This window comes from Cygnus atratus, chromosome 6, assembly GCF_013377495.2.
Source record: "Cygnus atratus isolate AKBS03 ecotype Queensland, Australia chromosome 6, CAtr_DNAZoo_HiC_assembly, whole genome shotgun sequence".
NCBI lineage: Eukaryota > Metazoa > Chordata > Aves > Anseriformes > Anatidae > Cygnus > Cygnus atratus.
In genome coordinates, this window is record NC_066367.1 from 20798386 (window position 1) to 20820421 (window position 22036).

The window sequence follows — 22036 nt, forward strand, 5'->3', positions numbered from 1 at the left end:
TGTTGAGCTGTTCATATTCTATCCCATGGAAGAAGTATCAGTTATATGTAGCTCAACATAAAATGTTAATTTGCAACATTACAGCAATTTTCACAGTATGATAATGAATACTTGTGCTAAATCATCAACTGGACTATGGATTAACTAAATAAATTTAGGACATACAGTAGCAGCAGAAACTTTCCTTCTTAAATGAATAATGTGCAGTGGTCCATTTTGACTTTTTTTTTTTTTGTGGGCAAAATAGTTGTATGTTTTAGAAGCACATAAGGAAACTGAAGCAACAGTTAAGTCATGTGACAGTGACCAAGCATGTTTTAATTAGCTTTTTTCAAGCATGATACTACACTGACTGAGTAAAATCATTTAAGTAGGCCAATATCTACAAATGGCTAAATCAAGCAATCAAACAATATATGACACCACAAAATAAAAAACTTTTTAGAGGTAAATCTTAGTACAGAATTTTTAAGGCAAATTGAAATAAAATCACAAACAACTCAATTTATGCTAAGTTGGTACCTTATGTCCGTATAAATCACTGGCAACACATTAGAAGCAAAATATGCAGAATGAGAAGTCCAGGTTTGTGACATCTGTGTTTAATGTGAAATGTACTAGAAAGAGCAAAAACAAAGAAAGGGAGACGGTATAGTCAACATAGCTTTGTAACCAGAATTAATGGGCTAAAATTTTCAGGCTTGAAAAAAGGTCATAGAAACTGTTTTCTAAACCAAAGTGATTAGTAACTAAGAATAACTCCAAAGTTCTCTTTCCAAACTGTTCTGTAGATGCATAAAACACTACCTCACTACACAGGAGAGTAAAAATAAGATTTGAAATGTAGCAAAAATTAAACACAGTAGCCTTCCTCTTCCATCTTTTTTTTTTTAAACTTTTCTATTCACTTTATACAATTTATATATTTATATATATTATATATACTATATATAATTTATATATTATATATACTATATATATAATTTATATATAATATATTTATATCAAACAGTTCAATCAAACATGATCACTTCTGCTTCCTATTTTATAATAATTCCAAAGTATTTGGAAAGCAGTTTTACCACAATGTTTAAAACCCACCATTGTAAATAATCCCACTTTGTTTTAGCACAATAAAGTTCTAAAGATGTGTGTTCCGTAGGAAATTTACTAATCTCTTTTCATATAATTGCAAAAGGAACACTTCTGCGTAGTACATTCCCAGGCCAGCTCAAAGCTTATACTTTTGCTCTTTATTATAATTTTCCTTTTACAATACTTATTTTAAGGATGTAGTTTTATAATTCTCAGTGTTTTCTATCCTTAGAGTGGAAATTGAAGAGCCATTATTTTACTGGTTATGCCATCTGTGAATATCAGTGCTACTACTGTTAATTATAGGTACAGAATTCAAAACAAATGCTTTTTATTTTGGGTTTCATGAAAGCATGTGTGGGCTTTGGTTTTTTGTTTGTTGTAAATTCACAGAGATCTAGAATATATGTTTTTCTTTGCACACTCTTTTGTTGAAGTTTTCTTAGATTCAGAGACATATTGGATTAGACCTTTAAAAGTTCTTAAAATATCTGTGTGCCTCTGCCTTTAAGCAAAACAAAATAATGATTATGACAGTGATGTTTTCTAACATGATCATTTTGTGTCTAGTGTTCCTGCAGACATTTACGTTCCTACTGCTGTCATTTTCCACAGTCATTTGCTATTTCATGATTTTCGTAATTATTTTAAATAGCTAGAAATTATTGAAAATACACTGTGGTGTGAATCAGAAAACAAAAATAATAAAGCAGAAACAAAAGCACTAGCAGAGAGTGGGGAAGCAAATGACTTCCAAGATTACTAATATTTCTGTTTCATAGTAGGCACTCGATTTTAGCTGCACATTCTCACATACGCCAATATTCTCCCTTTACCCTCCATTTTCCTTCCAAAATACTGGGTGGGTTTTAAGATTATATATTTTCCTGTAACTCTGAGCAGGCTATTTCCCAAAGTCCACTGACACTACTCTTAGAAGCTGGATAGAAGAAGCATTTTCCTTCACATGTTCAGGCAGCTGAGGCAGATCCCTCTGCTGTAGTCCAGATCAAAAAGAAAAATGTAGACTTAAAATTATGTCTTATCAGCATTCCTTATTTTTAAGAAACAGTCTTTTCTTTGTTCTGGGTTGAAGTTTGAAAACAAGTACTAAGAGAGAAAATGAAACATTCTACAACAGAAGATTAAAGCAGAGATGATAAAGCTGGTATTATGTAAGAGAGGTAGCTACACAGAATTCAAGATGAGCTAGAAATTATGGTCAGTGATGGAGACTCTGAGACAGTGGGCATAACTAGAGAGATTCTCTAAGCTAGTATCACCAGATCATTTTCATACCTGTAGTCCAGCAATGATATTTATTATCTATGACAAGACTTCATTTATACAGCTTCAGCAAAAGACAATGCATACCTTGAACAATCCTGGGTATACAAAGTTCAGGAACTGCCTAATCCTGAGTAACATGTACTGTTCCATTCCTATTCATCAAGTCGTACTGTTGAAATAAACATACCATAACACAGAAGAGAGAGAAAAGAAACAGGGCTAAAATATGCAGTGGTATTTTCTTTTCATTTTTCTTCCCCATTTCCTAAATGCCTTAGAGATTACACTCAGCTTAAACATAACATACCATGTAACCTTAAATCTAGACAGAAAACATATAAAAAAGGACCCCATCATTACAGAACTTTTTTTTTTTGAAGACTCAGCAAAGCAAAAGAAAATGCGATAAAATGGAGAAGACAGACACAGAGATAATAAAGCATAAACAGAAACATAAATGAGAGATCTTGTTTGTGAAAAGAGTCCTTGAAGGATCTATTAAGACAACTGATGTAGTAAGGTGTATTTAGCAGGTTATTTGTACCTTCTGCACTCTAATGGTCCACAGTGGCATCTACCCATATACTAGTACTATATGTACCTTGATACAGAGATCAAACATATTTTGTTCTGTATTTCTTATTGAAAATGCAGGAAGTCTTGCACTTTCATGTGGATTCAGAACAATACCATGAAACTCCTGAGTGCAGTTATTTTGGACCAATTTACTTCAACCTCTTGACAACAACTTCAGAAAGCACGGTGAGTCCATTTCACTTTCTACTAGTTAATGGCAGAGAATAACACCATTGTTAGCAGTTTGTTCATACACAGGTTGGAGGAAAAAATAACAGGAATAGACACACTGGGAATTTTATTTTCCATAATTGGTGGACTCTTGAAATAATAAGTGTAAGAACACTTTTGTGCAGGTGTTCGTTTGACTGTTAGCTTGAAATTGTTCATTTGACATATTACACATTGTACTCTGCAACAGCAAGTAATGTCTCTTTCACTCCTGTTTAATTTATGGATCTGTCTTCCCCCGCATACCACCACCTGTTGATTTCTTAGACTTTATGTCACAAGCTGATTTCCTTCCTAATCAACTTAACCTAGACATTATGTTTCCCTCCCAGTGCTGTTTCCCAAGATGTGCTAGTAATGAATGTATTTACTTCCCATCTTTCCACTGCACTTTCATGCTTCAAGAATTGATTAAGGTGCCACAGGCTGCTGAATTTTTCCAAATACCAGCAAACAGAATGACAGTGAAATGTTTTAAGATTTGTTGCTTTCTGCCACAACTGACAAGTACTTTAGAAAAATATACTCAGGATAATAAGTGTTGTCTATAAAATATTGAAAACTAACATTAAGCTAAATGTGGAGATGAAGTTAAAGAACATGGTATGAATGAAAAATACTTTTTCAAACATCATTTTCTGGCCACTGCTCTTTGAAAGGAGGTGTGCCTTTCCAAGTGTTCCATGGTCAGTTTCCCACAGAGGTTATCAGCTCCAGTGCTTCTGGATAGCGGGTCAAAAATGATAGAATGAAAACAGCCTCTGGTAAAACAAGGTATTTACTGGCTTACGTGTCTGCACAGAGTAGAGGTGATTTTTCTGATGACTCATAAAATACCGTTCTTTACCCTCGAGATCAAACTGTACAAAACTCCATGGACATCACATGCAACTTCTAAGTTAAAAGGTTTTATCTTTATTGATCTTTGCAGATTTTAAAATGTTAAAGCTAACTTGCACAAAACCCACTTTCCAGGTCATCGCTAACAGATTATATCTTAAAGAAAGGCCTTTTCATTATTAATTTTTTTTTTTTTTTCCCCTAGAAAGCCCGAAGGGACATTTTCCTCATTTTTCCATTCTCTAAATGTGCTTCCTTAATTGCACACAGTCATGTTAGAAATAGTATCAGCATATGGAAGTCAGGGTTTCTCTGATTTTCTTTCCTTTTTGGAGATTTGACCCAAAGGTTAGTCAGTCTGCTGTAACCCTGAACTTAAAAGAAGGTAAATTCTGCTAAATCAAGACTTAAAGAAATATTAACAACATCAAATGTCGTATCTGTTCAGAGTAAAATTAACAGCTTTTTAAAAATTAAGTAAGCCAGTTTCTTTCAAAATCTCATTGTGAAAACTAAAACCAACCAACCAACCGAACAAAAACACTGGAAGGAGAGCAAGATGAGACAACATAGTATTTCCATCCTTACACATTGGTGTTCTAATAAGTGCCATTTTCAACATTGTTTATAGAAATGGATATCCCATATATTCTGTCATTTCTATTCTACTACTAGAAATAGCATTATATTACACTTATAGCACGTGGAAAGAAAAACCCAACATGAAGCTTTTAGTTCTTTCAGTTTTCCTGAAGTGAATAAGTTTCTCCCCCATTTACTCCATACCCAAGCTACAGACTCAGCTGGAGAACTTCAGTTTGCACAAAATAAAGTATTTCTCTTGAACTTCACTGTTGTTTACTGACAGAACTAAAGGCAAAACAATGTCATATCTGCAATGAGACAGGTAGAAGGCCTGAAAATATTTCAAAACCTGTCAGAAGCCGTGCATTACAAAATGCTTCTTTGGCTATGCACTTTTCTCATTTCCTAGACTTTTACAATACCTTTTAAACTGGTTTGTGAATTCTCCCTGTTCAAAAGGACTTTTAGTTATTTAGACAGACTTCCCAGGAAGTAGCATTGGATACACTGTAGAAATTGCTTTTTCTATTAGCTAACTGTACTCCACCAAAGAATGAACTCATCATAACAGATGAAAAGTGCCTCTTTCAATTAGAAATACAAGTAACAAATAAGCAGGCAAAATATCTTTCTAATATAAGTACATAAAGAATGTATGGAATGGAGCCAGACAACAATCAGACAAAAATGAGACCCGCACCTGGAATCATTGCAATTTGTTGAGGACAAGTGATCCTAAAAATAAGCCATCCTTATCCTCTGCACATGATACACTGATGAATCTTGGTGGATTCTGATAAGTAATAAACAACAAGAACATTCAAAAACAAAAAAAAATACCTATAGGACAAAGGTGACTTCCAATGGAAATTTTCCTTGAGGTCATATGACTATATTTCATCCTGTCCTCTTCCTTGCAAAAATGTATTTTGTATGTAAATGAAATGAAAAACAAATTTTATAATTTTATTTGTTATAAAGAACTGGGGACACAAAACTTTCAATTTTAACTGATCGGTCCTACTTTTTCTACTTTTTTTTTTTTTGGTAGCAAACTTCATGTTGCAGTAACTCAAACAATAACATCTCGCTGTGAGGACAAGTAGATGACGTGATTCTACCCTTTTAAGGTGAGATCACATTACAGATTGTTACACATCTCCAACTAAAGCACATAAAATGGTAAAGCTGTACTTAGGGCAGAAGAATGAGAGAGTTCTCAAGGGTGTGTTAGAAGAGTATATTAAAGCTTTTTATTTGGAAAACATTCAAATATCTGGCCTAAGCATAGTTGATATTTAGACAACTAGATAAATCAGTGACAAGGAATACTGGAGTTAGATGGGCATGATGAAGAACAAGGTTTCAAATGCTGAGTTGTCACATGTGTGAATCATTTGTGCTGATTTCAAGTCCTCAACACCTTGAGGAAGGCAGGTACACTTTCCAGAAAATAGTCACTTCTGTCTGTATATACAATTAAAGTATAACAGTGAAATCAGCGAAGAAAATAGCTCAGAAGAACTAAAGAACTACAGGTGATACATTGTAATGGAATACTAATCACTGCAAATTCACTGATTGAACAGAATACTTTATAGAAGAACATTATATTTATTTTGTGTATATATAAATAAATGTGTATATATATATATATAATACTGTATTCGTTCATAGGATTCTTTGTAAACAAGAATCCCATTCCCAACATCAGCTACTTTCCCTGGTGTAGAAGATTGTAGAGATCAGGGACAGTTCTGTCAACATGTCTAAGGCAAAAATTTAGTGCATCTTCCAAACTGTAAAAAGCCAAACCAGATCAAAGATGAGTTAATTGACAATAAACAAAGAGCCAGAAGGATTGTTTCTTGAGATGGCCTCTAAGATACCTGTAAAGAGCCAACACATTTATTGTAAAAGTACAGAAAAAATGTTTTCCAAAATAATGTGAAATTTTAGAAAATACCTATTCTTCATGATCTACAATTCTAGTCACCTAGACAGTGTGTACTTTGCTTGATGAGGAATCTTTTGGCACTAGACAAAATGTTATGAAAACAAAGGGAAGGAGTGCATTATGTCATAAAAGAATGAGCTAAGAAATAAATTAAACCCAAATCCACAAGGTTGACCATACAGCACTCCCTTCAAGACCAAGCTTTTCAGCAAGGGTAGCTATTTAGCCATCCTATGCATTCCTTACTATTCATTTTCACTCATCCATTTAAAAAAAAAATATGGTAGTGCTAACAGGGTACAAAACTGACCTACACTTGTAGTGGGGTTTCCATTCTTTTCAACGTTACATGTCTTTGCTAAGTTAAAATAAGCATTTCATAGAGGAAAGAAGATGCTGCTTGTTTAAACAATTTTAATGAAGGTCTAACCTTTTACATTAGACATCTGTTCCCTTCATTTACTTTCTGGCAGCAGCTCATATGTTTTCTGCAAAGGACACAGTTTAATGAACATATACCAGATTATTTAAATGAATGGGTTTAATAAGTTCTTTGAATAGGTTTCTCTAAAAAGTAAGCATGAAATTACTTTCTTAGTTTGGATTTTTCTTAACATATTTTAAGAAAAAAATACATAATTACTTTTCAGCAAACAGAAGCCTTAGTTGCATTAACATTCCAAAGCTTTCAAGTGCTAATGAGGTAAAGTAGTTGTTGCATGGGAATGATAAGTCAGTACAGTAAACTGATGCTTTAATATATTAGCACTTCATAAGAAACAGTTTTTTTTTTTTTTTCCTACAGGAAAGGGGAACATACTTTTCATTTGATCAGAATGGGACATCAGTTTACTTCTAAATAATGGAAAGATGTGGGCAAGCCTGATACCATATGCTTTCTTTAAAAGGCTCCAGTAACAGACTACCTCATTAATACTCCTAAGAAGAAGGAAATGCATCCAAGTTCCAGTTGGATAAACTAAGGGTTGATTATATTCAATTTGACTTGACCAAGTGATTTAGCTTTGAAATTATTAAACTTAGTCCGTCACTCTATTTACTCTTTTATGTATTCACTTATGTTAATATGAAGTGTTAATTCCACGCAAATAATTAGGATTCACATATAGCCATCAGGAAGAAAAATCTGCCAAAGGGCTAAATACATTTGCAGCTGGCCTATAATATCTTTCTCTTTTGAACCATCTGAGTTTTTTTTTTCTATAGCTGATCTAATAGTATAGAAGTCACTCAATGATTTAACATTATCTAATTGCCCTAATTTTTCTCTATTGATTTTATACATATACAAATAACAGCACTGCTATGGAAATGAAACCTGAATGAGAGATTTTAGAATTTTTAATGAGGGAGATTTGCCTTCTTAGAATAAAAATATATTTTAACTCAGAAAAATGCAGTAATACGGGTCCCAGTCTTGAAAGTCTGATTAGTCAAGAGAAAGTCTATTTAAACATGGTTACAACAGTTGGCAGTCTTTTTCTGAGCATAAGGCTAATGAGCACATTCATTTATGCATAAGGTAACTTTATTAAACTTAGCTGGCACAGACCCTTAGAAGACATTTTCTTTAAATTTTAAAAAATCCACTGTGATTTCTATGGCCTTGACTTTGTTTTATATATAGCCATTTCTATGTTCTAACCTTCCCTGTTGCTTCTGGGTGAAGTCACTACAAAAACACAAGGAAAAAACATCAGCTAATTCCCTGTCCCTCACTCCTTCTGCCTATGGAAATGGCTGAGATACATCAACTCTTAAGCAATCAGTTTGTTAAAACTTGTGCATAGCCTTGCATTATATTGTGATACCAGTTTTTTCTTATATCACTGAGTACTTGATAGAACTATACTCAAAATGTATCTCCACTACTTTTGGTGGAGATGCAAGTAAACACTTGCCACCGTTTACTGCTATTTTCTTAAGCAGCTTCATGTTTTATCAGCTTGGATAAGATCTTTTTATTTGTAATAGGCCCCATTAGTGATACAAATAAAATAGTGCAAACTTATCATGTGGATATTTTACTCTTTAGCTTGCTGCTTTTTTTTAACGCATTAGCACTGCTGCATGTCCTCAACTCTGAGAGGCAGGCATTTTTTAAAACTCCTGCTATCTTTTCCAAACAACTGACAGGAGAGAAAATAGTGAAAACATTTAAGGGGTGTCTGCATGTGTGTGTGATTTTATATATACATATATATGTATATATATATAATTATTATTTTTTTACAATGTCATGTAACTATCTCTATCCAAAATGTGTCGTCTACTTAAACCATGATTTGCTCACATAATCTCAGTAGTTCTTTTTCTTCTTTCTCATATAGAACTAGATGTGTTCTTTACTGGCTTCTCTAGCAGAACTATTTTTCAGGTATGTTCTTATTCTACAGAGAATAGATACTGTTTTTAGAAAGTAGTCTTAATTTGTGACATGGCATGCCAGTCAGAGTCCCTTGTTCAAAAGCACTTAGAAGATTCTGTGATTGCCAAGCCTTTCCTATCACGTTTCTTTAAAATTATCAGACCAAAAGGTCTTTACTTACTTATTTTGAGCCACATTTTTACACTTGCAGAAGCCTCAGCTGAGTAAAAGTACATCTACTTTGCCCATGGGAGATAACCCCAGAAGCAGATACTATGAGTACAGACCCACACTACAGATCAAGCTCCACATAAGCTCTTGTATATAAATGTTATTCGGATGAGACTTATGGCAATGGATGCAGAAAAGATTCTGCTTTTGACTTCAGGTCACAGTTAACTGATTCACAGCTATACTATTAACACTCAGATGTTAATATTTTGCTTCCTAAGGGAAACACTAAGAATATACAACTGTACTGGTGAAAAAGGTTAAATAATAGTCGTAATTAACCCCTTATTTTTTCAACTTTGCAGTTTAAACTTTTGAAACCTTTACCAGTAGGCTCTACAATTTTCATTTACTTCACATGGTAGGCACAGTAAGTGTTAAGAAGATTACTCTTTTCCATACACTGGCATATTCAAATGAGCTTAGGCAAAATAAAGGTGAAAGAAAAATGCTGTGCAATATTAATAAATATATCTTTGTATATACATATATAACACTCTGCATATATATAACATCTACATATATATGTATCTATCTATATATATGTAGATTGTTATTTTGTTTCTTCCTGGCTCCTTGAGGTAGTAAGAAAAAGCTCTGACATCCCAAAATAAATACTACCAAACAGCAGGGAAATGATAGCAAATAATTCCCTTGGGTTAACGTGACAAAGACTCCATGGATTTTAAACTACTAGAAGTAATATAGGGAAAATATATATAGCATAAAACTTATATTCAAACCTGCAATTGAGTTGAAAAAAAAAGTGTATTTATAATGTTAGGCTTTATTACTTAATAGTTGCCTGTAATTATGCTTCCACTAATTACAATTTTCATAGCTTTGCTTTCCTATCAAACTTTCAGTCTACTCTCCATCAATATATGTAAGTTGGGGCTGTCAGAACTAATAACTCTCCCTGCATTTAACTATACATTAAAGGGACAAAGACCTTTCCCCAGATCTCACCACAATTAAATATACTAATTGGAAATCTCAATACTATAGTGCGAACTAATTTTTTTTTGAAATGTAGTTGTGATTTTGTAAATATTTTTCAAACCACAAAACACATCACTGAAAATTCAAATTGCTCTGCAGATACAGACAAATTTTAATCCAAAGTTTTTGAAATCTACTTGTAATTAGCTATTTGTAATTTAGTGATTTGATTCAGTGTGAAAAAATATTACTACTTAGGGGGATCGCTAATAATTTTATTTGAATATCAATGTGTTTTATTAACTATCATTTCATCATTAGTTTGTTTGTTTGTTTTTTGCATGTCCTTATTTCTATTTGAAGCAACTTGATGCACATTAAAGTAACAAGGGAAATGTAAATATATAACTACACAGCAGCATCAGAGGTTTATTTTAAGAACAAATGCAGTATGGGGTAAAGTAAAAAAGTATTTTAAAATAAGTTGAAAGAAGTTATGCTGCCTTTTGTACTAAAGACATACTAACATGAGTGTGATTTACATAAATGTTCTTTAACTTGATATAATGGAACTTTATTTTATTTTTATTTTTTACTTAATATTATTTACCTTAGGGGAAAAGATACTTCTTGTTAACAGCCTGTAAAATAACACACATTACACCCAGGTGATACTCCTTTTTTACAAAACAAACTGAAATGTAAGAATATTATTTAAGAATATTATTTAAGCATCTGTATTTTGTATTTTCCTTGTACTGAACCTATGCTTTCCTTTTGTATTAGAAAGGGTAAATTTTCACTTGAAGGAGCACCTAGCAAAAAGGTGTTCTTATATACTTGGAAATAATTTTTTATAAAGTATATGAATGAAATAATAATAATAATGGTAAGGTTCTAAGTTGCAAGCGAATTCAAAGTGAATTCAAAACATTTGCAGGGGTAGTAGTAGCTAATTTTGGACAAAAAAAAATGATCAATCCTTAATTGGTACAATACAGAGCAATCAGTCCCAAAAAAAGCTCTGTGACTGGGAATAAGTTCTGTTACTTTTCTAAGTAAGAAGTTATAAATAGTAAGATTTAAAAAAAGAACCAGTTTTCTCCCACAAGAATGGTAATGTCTACATACTGAATTTCTTTCTTCATAGGAAACAGAGGTTTATTTTGCTATTATTAAAAAATGACTCAGATCAACCAAAACGGTCTCCACCTTAAAAATCATTTGAATATGCAACTTCAAAGGAGTCTATGACTGTTTCACATGTTTAAAGCTTTACAGGTGTTCAATAATCCCATTAAGTTTTAAACTTTATTTATTGGTACATGCTACTTCCTGTATTATGTATCTGACACCACCAGTTAAAAGCTTTTTCATGAATCGCATGAATTTCTATTTTACTGTTCACATAAAAAAGCTTTCTAGTATCTTTTAATAGAAGATTTTTTGAGTATGAATTATACTGTGGTCAGCATACATTACTCTTGAACTCCAATTTCGGGACCAGAAAGCCATGTTCAAATCACTCGAGGCATTAAAATTAAATGGGTAAATCATAGAATGAGTGACTATATGGACTGCCAGGGTTATTCTGCTGCAGTTATAAAGTGGTAGAACACAAAGTTTGTATCAAAAGAGGAAATTCTTGCAATGAGCAAAACCAGTTTAGTCATACTGGTGAAAAAGGTGCGCTGAAGTCAAATAGAAAAGTCTGCAGGCATTATCACTAAGCTTGCTACTACTCCACTTCAGATCCAGACTTCAACAAATATTAGAACTCTATTTATGACAAGATGGTAGATGTAAAATTTAACATAGCGATACCATTGGCCTATCTCACAGACACAAATCCCAAGCATCCATACTATGTATTATTAGTAAGTTGCATTTATGTGTACCAGCAAGAAAGCAAGATGCTTCTGTCACAAGCCTGCATTATATTAAAAACCACCACCAACAACAACAACAGAAAAACAAAACAAAACAAAGGAAAACAGAACAACTTCATGGGAAGGGAACTTTACTATTCATTCTGTTTTACAAAACAAGGTTATTTGGCATAGTTGCATGTGCTTTTCTTTTGTTTCCAAAAGCAACAGAATCATAAAATCCTCAGTAATATTGCAGGAATCATTTTCAACTGCAGAACTTTGTTTCGTTGTAGAAAATCCAAGCCTTCAGTTCCTTTCATTCATCAGGAAACTAAACTGCCTGCTCCAGGGTGGCAGGGGCTGCAGTCCACCAGCACCACCACCAGCATTGCCCACCCCCAGCAGGGCAGAGGAGAGAGGCCATGTGAGGCTCAGCAAGCCTCCCTGCACCCTCGGGGCCCATCTCCATTCCCTTGAGGTATCCCCCCTGGCCCAGGCACTCACCTTTCTGCCACCCAGAGTCTCAAAGCGGCTCTGCAGCTCCTTCACAGTGATGGGGAAGGGCTCGATCCAGCGAGGGCCACCCAGGGGCTCCTCCTTGAACATGTCTGCCCTCCTGCTGTCTGCCAGGACTTTCTCCACGGTGCTGCCATGGCTGCTTTTCTCTGGTGCTGCGGACAGTGGGGCTGGCAGGCACTGGAGCACCAGGCTGGGTCTTAGAGCACTGGCAGACTCCCATCTCTCCTTGAGGAGCTTCACAGAGCCTTTCTGCAGGGTCAGGTCAGGCAGCTCCAGCGTGCCCTGGCAATGCAACAGGATGTGGGGTCAGAGACGACAGCCCTGCGCTGGCAGAGGCCATCGCGGGGCTGCTCAGGACCCCCCAGGGGTCACGGGACAGGCCAAGGAACAGGCTGGCTACAGACTCTGACAGAAGCCACTTCACAATGGAAAGAGAAATCCTTGCCATCAGGAAATAGAGGCAGGGAAATGCAAGTTCTACTCTGTTTCTGTACAAGCACAAAAAAAAAAAAAAAAAAAAAAAAAACGCTTTTATAGAGTTTTTAAAAAAGGAAAGGAGCAAGAAGAAACCTAGTCCCGTCATGGTTTAGAGCTGGAGCAAGCATCGTCAGGAACCTCTACTCCAAACTCAGTTATTACTCAGGTTCATGGTTTGGAGCAGATCCATGATTTCCTGCTCTGGAACAATTTAAAAGCATCTGCTCAAAATAGCACAGGAGAGTTTTGCCTCTGTGGTGTGTTTTCACTAACTGGAATCTCATTCCCAAATACAGATCTGCGGATGAGTACCTCACCCGGACACACAGATATCAAATGAGATATACTTGCTGACTGACTTGCACGTGACTTTTAAGAAAAAGTGAAAGAAGTATGCTGGGATGGTCTTGGTGTGAGAGCTGCTGGGTACACAGCTGGATATCCAACTACCAATGGTAAGGATTTGTGCAGTGACATACATTTAAGACCCTTGGATTGTCCTTCCCCAACCAAATGAATTTTGCAGAAACTGCAAACTCCTCTTTGTTTTTTTGTTTGTTTGTTTGTTTGTTTGTTTGTTTTAAGAAGAAAATTTTCCTTGGAATAGCAGGAATTGCCGACTTAAAAGAACATGAGTTGATGGAACGATCATATTTGTCCGTCTGTGAACGGTCACTATCTGGATTTATCCTGAGCGCAAAATACAAGATTTATGCCTTATTCATTTGTAATGTGGTGCTAGCTCATGCAAAAGAACTGATCTTCAGTACTTTAATGAGTAAGCCATAGACTGATTAATTGTTTATCCATCTTTCTGCACATTCCAGGCTGAAATAATCTAGCACTAGTAAACCAACCTGGAGCAGATTCAGTTGGGAAGGTGTCTATACTAACGTGTTATTAGCTATTTATGTTAGCAAACTCTAATTCTCCACTTTGTGTACAGCTAGAAATTTTAGAGGCACTGGCCACTGTGACCTTGCATTTTGACAAATACTACAAATTTAGCTGCATAGAGTGGAGGACAGAAGATGTCAGATACAGAAAATTATTGGAAAATACATTCCAATTATTGTTTACATTGCAGATTTAAAGGGAATGGGGAAATGACTGTATACATTTCTGACAGGTTATTTCTGTTGCTGTTGTTTGACTATTTAAGTTCAATCATTTTTTTCTCTTAAATATAATCAGTAATTAAATATATCATACTAATAAACAGTTACTAGAACTTTAGATTAGGGTGCAGTAACTTGATGTGAATTAAACTTGATATGAAATGAACTTGAGATACTAAATCAACTTTCCAAAATTTGGAAATGCTAAAAAGAAAAATCAAGGAGAAAGTATTTTACCAAAGTTAGTATATACTATCAATTAGTAAAGAGAAAATGTTAAAAATAAGTTTAAACGTGTTAAGAGGAAAAAGGACTAGTGTCTCATTTAGGGCACTGAATTTGGAGGGTCGGAGTTTAAGAAATGCATATTGCAGGTCATGAGAGCAATATCTGAATGAAGGAGATGAACTCAGTCTCTTCTTTTAACTTCATCAATTTGACAAGCAGCATCCTGTTTTTGTGCGGCAAGTTCGATTTAATACACTGCATATTTAGTGTGTCGCTTAGGAAAATTCTAAAATGGCTGAGATTGATATTTTATTTTGGAAAACAGTGACTCTGGAAGTTTTATGCTTTTTTTTTTTTCTATGTTGTAATTAATCTTGAGGCAGGCAGCAAGTCTGAAGTATTGTCTGGACCGTCCGTAGACTAAGAGATAAGCTGTAATTCTGGGTACAGTGTGGGCCTGGACAAAGCAAAAATACCATCTACTCTTGTATCCATCCAAGCTGGCAGCAGCAGATGTGGATCCTTCCATTGAGGCAACGTATGGTCTCTGAACAGTTTTCATCATGGCAATTGCATGTGGGTATTTTTTTATTTATTGGTTATTAGCAATACCTATAAAATTGAAATTATTTGTATTTATGCAGAGTTGCAGCTCTTTTTACTTCTGCAAAGCATGTATTCTTGGTTTTTGTTGTTGTTGAAACTAATTTATAACATGTCTTTTCATACAGCTGAGAAAATAATCCAGAAGAGCCATTTCTGAAATACAGTTAGAGTAAAAATTAGCCTATAGCTATTATAATAGGTATAGTAGAGGTTTAAAAGGTCTTGGAAATTGGGCCCAATATCAAAGTACATGGAAGTCACAGTATGGATCAGTATCATTACCTACATCCCTGTGAAATATTTGGATTTGTCAGCCACCACTCCCAAACACTGAACAGTTTTCCATCTTATTAAAACATAGTTTAACTCACACTTATTGCAGCCTTTGGTGTTATAAGAAAACTGTATTATTATTGCAGGTACAATCAATATTTTGGTTTCCTTTTTCCATGGAAAAAAAATATCAGTTCTTTATTTCAGCATTATGATATTCCATTATAATTCTGTTAAGAATGGCTTGCTATGCAAAATGGCTAAAAGAATGACATTCTTTTTTCAGAGATCTTAGAATACCATTGTGTTTCCCTCATGTCTAAAAGCTGCACTTTTAAAATCATACCCATTAAAATTTAATTCATGAAGGGATATTACAACAAGAGTCAATGAAAGGGGGCACTGTGTTCATAAAGGATGAATAAGTTAATTAAAGAGTGAATTAAGTGTGTTGTTCAGGTATTTTATCCCTAAGGTTGCCAGCAGAATTGCTGTCTTTCAAGAATGGAAAAGCAGCAAGCACACAATTAGAAAGAATTTCAAACAAAGTGGGGGCTAATGAATGAGTGCCTAGTAATCAATGTGTGCTGCACTGAAAGATGTTGTGACAGGTGACTGCTGGTTTCTTTCAGATTTGATGCAACTGTCAGCATTGTAGAGCAAGGCACAGCATTTTGATGCATAGCTACGAGATAGAAGGGTTACTGTACTAGCTGTGAGAACCCAACCACTTCTACAGTGTGAAAACACATCCCAGTACAGTGCTCCAATTGCAAAGTAACTCTTCTAGCATGTAAATTACTAAGTGCTGATATCAAATCTTTCTGATCAGTTGACCTTCTGTGTCCTCACAGAGGCTTATTCCATCTTTCTCGCAGCACATTTGGAAAGGAAAATCGCCATTCCATCATTTTCCACCAATTGCTGAAATCTGCTACCTGTTTGCTGAAATCAGCTCCCAGGAGTTTTGATTTCAAGGTTTTTGGCATAAAGTGCCCTGTAGCGAATACTCTAATCTAAGTTTTCATCTCTCATTCAAAATGAGTTTGAATACAGAGAACATGCATTTAAAACCATAAGGAGAAATAAATATTAACAAGTACTAAAACTCAACCGCTCATCAAACTCTCACTTCATTAACACCTCCCTTTTTGTTATGTGCTTTAACATGCTTACATATAATTCAGCTTCAGTCTGCATTGTTGGGTTGTTTGGATTTTTTTTTATTTGTTTGCTTTGTTTTGACATAAATATTTAACCAGAATTTGAGTGCTTTGCAGTATTTCACTTAGAAGGAAGAAACACAGGAGGAGCACTAGACGTCTGCACTCCAAGGGTACTTGTAAAGGAGATTCAAGATCCCCCTTCTTTGAGCATAATAGGAAAGAGTTCCTTGACTCACAACTTTCCCCTCCCTTCTAACCGGAAATTGGCCCAAGACTTATCTCTCCCTCAGCTTTTTGCAGTACCAGCCTGTGTTCCTAGTACCCTGGGAATGATGCAATCTGTCATGATTGATGCAATGGTGCTCTGTCTTTCTGTAAACAAGAGGGTCACACCCCTCCTTACTCCACCACGTGTGTCTGTTGGTCTAGGCTGTTTGGTTCCATCAAAGTCTTAAACAGATCTGATTTTAACCCAAAATGAAGCACCGCTGATAAATTCACCGGAGGTGAGGCTGTTCAACCTCACTCAGGGCTGCACATTAGAAATGCTCCTGGTTTAAATTGCACCTGTGCCTGACTTTAGATGAGGAAGCAAGCTTTCCTTAACTCAGGTGAGTACATTTATGCAATATTCCCTTCTTCTATATTCTGCTTTAAGCGTGCTTCAGAATGCTTTGGTGCTGTTGGCTCCTTTAGTTGATTTCAGTGGTTTCCAGAGTAGGTGTTATGGGGTCATTCAAAAGTAGTCTGAAATTTGTCTCGTTCTGCCTCAGCTCTCAAGCTAGATTTAACTGAGAATGGTAACTTTTTTTTCTGCTTGTCTAGGTTGGGACCTGGGTGTTGTACAACAGAGAAAATGGGCATATTTTCTTTGTGTGCATGATTAATTGGCTACTGTGAGTTGATTGTACTGAGACTGTGTGGAGATTTTTGTTTCTCCCTGCAAAAGAGAAATTTCATTGTGACATCTGCAATTGTCAGCAAATAATTTGAAGTTAGGCCTAAACCTGACTATAAGCCACTTTCTCCACCTGTTCATGGTTGCTTAAATCACTACAGCATGCTGATGGCAATTCATTCTCAAATAAAGTACTTGATGATGACTGCATATCTGAAACTGTCAGTAATTTGGATTGTTTCCTGGGCTTCGTAGAGCCTTCTTAGCCTTTACAAAAGTGCAAGAAGAAAATTGGGGGAATAAGAAAAAACAGAGATTTGGAGTTGGGCTTCAACAGCCTTTAGTGTTTCTTACCGTCTTTGCTGACTGTACTTAACTTTTGCTGGCCACTTGTAAAGCTAGCTTGTTTAAATGAAGGTGAGAGCAGACAAAGTATGTACGTTATGAGAGAAGGGCCAACATGTTGCCCATGGGGGCTGTAGCTCATTCAAGATGATGCCTGTTCCAAACCACTGCAGCCCAACCACTAGGACCCAGAGGAAGGGCTAGAACAAAAAGCAGATGAGCCCTTAGTTTATGGCCATGCTGGGAAGGGAGGCAGGGGGATGCGAGAGAGAGGAACGGAAGATGCTTCAGTTCTTCCCTCTATCTGGTGACTAATATTTACTGGCCATGTTACTAGAAGATCTCTTCTCTGAAGACTTCCTGAATGTACGTACATATGAGAGCTAGCTGCACGCTTCTGACGCCATCACTTGAAGAGCTTGCAGTTTCTTCTGCAGGTAAGCAGAGCTGCAAGTATCTATAGCGTTTCTTCATTTACATTTCAAATGCTTAATAAAGTATCTCAGACAAGCATAAAAGAGTTAGAGTAGTTCTCAATTACTACAAAATTTCAAGTACTTCCAAAATCCTGGTTGTATTTTGAGGAAAATAAATTAGTTTGGGCTGTCATTTAACATGCAAACCTTTATACTGATACCAATGCTCACAGTTAAATTATAAAACTTTGTCTCAAATATAAATTTGGAGAGATGCTTATTCTAGCAAATGCTACAAGGCTCCAATATTTTGAGGTAAATCACACTGGACCACTAACTCTCTGTTAACCTTCTGCACATCTGACCCACAAAGCCACATAGTTTCTAGTCCTCTCTTATTAGAAAAAACAGTATTATTCAGTTGTGGGACTTTAGGAAATAATACATGCTCTTTTTTCTTTCTTTTGCCCCCTCCCGCACGTTTATCACATGAACAGTATCAGGCTTTGTACTAGACAATCTATTTCCAAAAAAAATGCATGAAGTTGTGTATTTGTAAGGAGCTTGTCTTACCGCTGGGCTCTTCTCGGTCAAGGTTTCCTCTCGTGACACTGCTGCACTCATTGTGTGCCTGTTAAAAGGAAGGCAAACGTAAACGTTCTCTTATTCACTGGTCTCATTTGACTAACAAACATGAAGCCTGATTGACACATGCCTGATAGCAGTTGCGAGACACCAAATCTCTTATGCGTTTGTTTTGCCAATGTATTATTTAATAAGGCATGGAGGAAAAGTGTGCTTTCTGCCATACCTGTGGCTGTAGTGCGTGTACTCACGTTACACTGCTCAGCAGTGGCAAAGGCTAGATGTAACAGCTTCTGTTTCAGTGCTCTTAAGCAGGAAACAAAACACCCTCCGGCAAAAAAATAATTTGTTCTTAAGTACTTGGAAAAGGTTTGGAGAAAAATTTCAATCGATAACTCATGAGTCAAACAGTTAAGAAAATACTATGTATGTTTAGTGTCAGACTGCATTATGATGTCACATGTCAATGCAGTTGGTTGTCTAAATAATCAACATAATTGCTTTTCAAGTGTTTAATTTTGGACCAAAAGTACACATTATAATCGATACAGGAAAAAACATACAAAGATTTTTCAAAGATACTCCTCTCCCTTTCATTCTTTTTTTATTTACTGTGGTATAAACCTATTGCTTGACCTGCCTGTCTGCAAAATGGGCACACTGCTCAGTCCGCAGTTGCCAGGTTACCATCACTGTCCATGGACATACGGAAACCAAGACAACCAAGCCAGCATCCCAGCTTTCCTTACCCCAAAAAACTGGCCAGAGAATCCCCAAGGCAGAATCTGTTGTTGGTGCACAACCTCTTCCAGAAAGAACATGGTGTCCTTAGGGAAAAGTTCTTGGGTGGAGTGTTGCAGTAGATAATAAAATCCCTCAAGCAGAGAGCACTGTTTTTTCATTTTTGTTCTCCGCTACCTAGCTAACTTCAAATTCTCTCATAGAGCTAACTGGCAGAAGTCTTTGACAAGCTCTGGCATGCCATGCTTGGTTTACTTTAATTTACATGTTTTTGGTTGTGTTATTTTTTTTGTTTTGTTTTAATTATTAAGAAAAGATCTTGTGCCATGTGTTTTGTAACTTATAAAAAAGAGACAAAACCTTATTTTAAAGAAATGCAGACAATAAAATATACAAAATAAATAACTCAAAATTACAAAATACTTTTTTCCCCTACCTTTGAAATAACATCAAAGCTTATAGTGGAATAAAACTTATTTTGTGGGGGGAAATTATACATGGCCCATGCTTCAGTCTAGCATTTAATGTAAGATGGTTAAATCTGTGTGCAGAAATTCTCCATAAATACACACAGGGAAGTCCAAGTTAATCCACTGTTGTGGTTGAAATAACTTTGCTACAAATTATTTCTTAACATCAGAATTTCCTTTATCATGCCCTTGACTGTTATTTACATTCATATCTAGTTGGTACACAGGCTTGCAACAATACATTTGTTTTCGTCCACAAGTTTTATCATGGCTAAATGACTACAAGGCAACAGAGAATTTTGTTTTGGCCCTTTGTTTCACATCGTGTTTTAAATTGAAGACTCAGAAAATTCATGACAAATGTTGCTGAGCATGAAATCATTGTCCTGAGGCTCTTCCTTTTCATTTCTACATCTCCACATTTCTTACCTATTTCTCCTGTGTTTTCCTTTTGAATGAGCTAGTAAAATGCTCATGTCTACTCATAGTGTCTCCTATAACAAAACAGTCTGACCTTCCTATAACTAAAGAGGAAGGTATTAAATTTAGTTTGTTTTTGTCAGATCTGTTTAATCTCTTTAAAATAATTTTATTTATTAGAACTATGTCTTTTAAAATGAGAATATACTAGATCCCCATCTGCTTATCACTCCTTATAGCACTTGCTTCAAGCACACTTATTGTAGGTCTATTTGATCTACAATGTGGTCCTTTCTAAGTGGCTTATTCTGGTTAACATAATCTTTCTAAATGGAAAATTCAGGGGGAAATCCAATATAGACTTATCTTGCTGATTCTCTCTTTCTAGGTACAAACAAGTCAGAAGTTTGTAGTTGCAGTGCCATACCTGGAATTCATAAAGCAACATCAGTGCACAGGGTGAGGTTGAAAAGTGATCCAGAAGAATGTGCTGCCAGTCTGCATTAAGGTACTGTTTGTTGTGTATTTGTGTTCAGCTGACAGTTAAAAATTGTCCTTAGCAATACGCTGCAGGGGGAGAGGGCAGAAAGAGCTTCCCATGTTGTTTCAACCAAAGTCCTGTTGCTTGTTTAAATAACTATCACTGATTTAGTTGACTGTTTTCAGAATGGATTTCGACTTTCTTTCTATGCAGATAGAAGGAAGGATTTTACAACCTTGCCACCTTAGCCAGCGTTCTAGGGGCTCTGAATTGGAGCCACCTGTAAGTGTTGTGGCTGCATCCTGGCAGGAATACATTAGCACAGAAAGCAGCATCATTTGGGGAATGAGTGCATAGAACAAGTGTCGGCAACACACTCTTGCTGTGTTAAGTGTCTGGGTGAAATTCCTAGGGTCATGGCATGATTCATCCAGACTGGATGACCCTTTAACTGGTTGGTTATTCTGAAACGGAAAAACTGCATCTGGCTCACTTGTTGGTAAGAATCTGTGATGAGTATGTTAATGATCATGCTGTTATCACTTAAGTGTTATTTTAGGTGAATGACCTTTCAAGGGGCAGTGGCATACATTTAAAAGCAAAGCTGATGAAATTGTATGGTCACCCTTCTACCTCCAGAGATCAAGGATAACTGTGCTTGGTCAGCTGCTCCGTTATAGAGACAAATGTTTAGGATGCCAAAATCTTGTCGTTTGTATCTCTCAAATGGCTGCTGAAATGCTATATGACATTCTTTTCAGCTTGATGGATTTTTGTTTTATGCTGCTGTATTGAAGCCAGGGGGGTGCTTCATACTGAGGGCTCATGAAAGAAAACTACTACAGTTATGTCTGAAATACGGTTGGTTTTTTTGTTTGTTTGTTTGTTTTGTTTTGTCTTTCCATATTGAATGCAGGTCTTAATGAATTGTATTGCTTAAATTATCCCTGGTCTTCTAATTGGTAGCGCTTGTCATATCTCTTCATGTAGGAGGACAAAGAGTTTAGCGGAGCAATTATGGATATTATTTTCTTGATCTATGGCCTATGTATGTACAGACAGGAAAAAGCATTTGAGAGGGAAATGGCACATGGGAGCTTTAGTGTTTCCTAGAGTCCTGCATGCTGGAATCAGTCAAGACAGCATAACTTTGGGTGTCCGTTTTGATACTATTAAATAATTTGAAAAGGATTTTGTGATTTCAAACTTGGTACTAGATGTGAAACCAAGGAGATAAGGGTTCTAGTTCACTGAGGGAAGCAGAGAGATCAAACCATTTGCCCCAA

The 22036-nt window shown here is 35.8% G+C and overlaps 1 protein-coding gene across 1 annotated transcript in view; it reads right to left on the reverse strand.

Annotated features, from left to right (window-relative positions):
* XIRP2 (xin actin binding repeat containing 2) overlaps positions 1 to 20325 on the reverse strand; it is a 58370-nt gene extending 38045 nt beyond the window's left edge. The window contains 3 exon segments of the mRNA XM_050711659.1: positions 12512 to 12808; positions 18627 to 18684; positions 20279 to 20325. Coding sequence (XP_050567616.1) covers positions 12512 to 12808; positions 18627 to 18684; positions 20279 to 20325 — 402 coding nt within the window.
* Positions 20326 to 22036: the final 1711 nt, after the last annotated feature.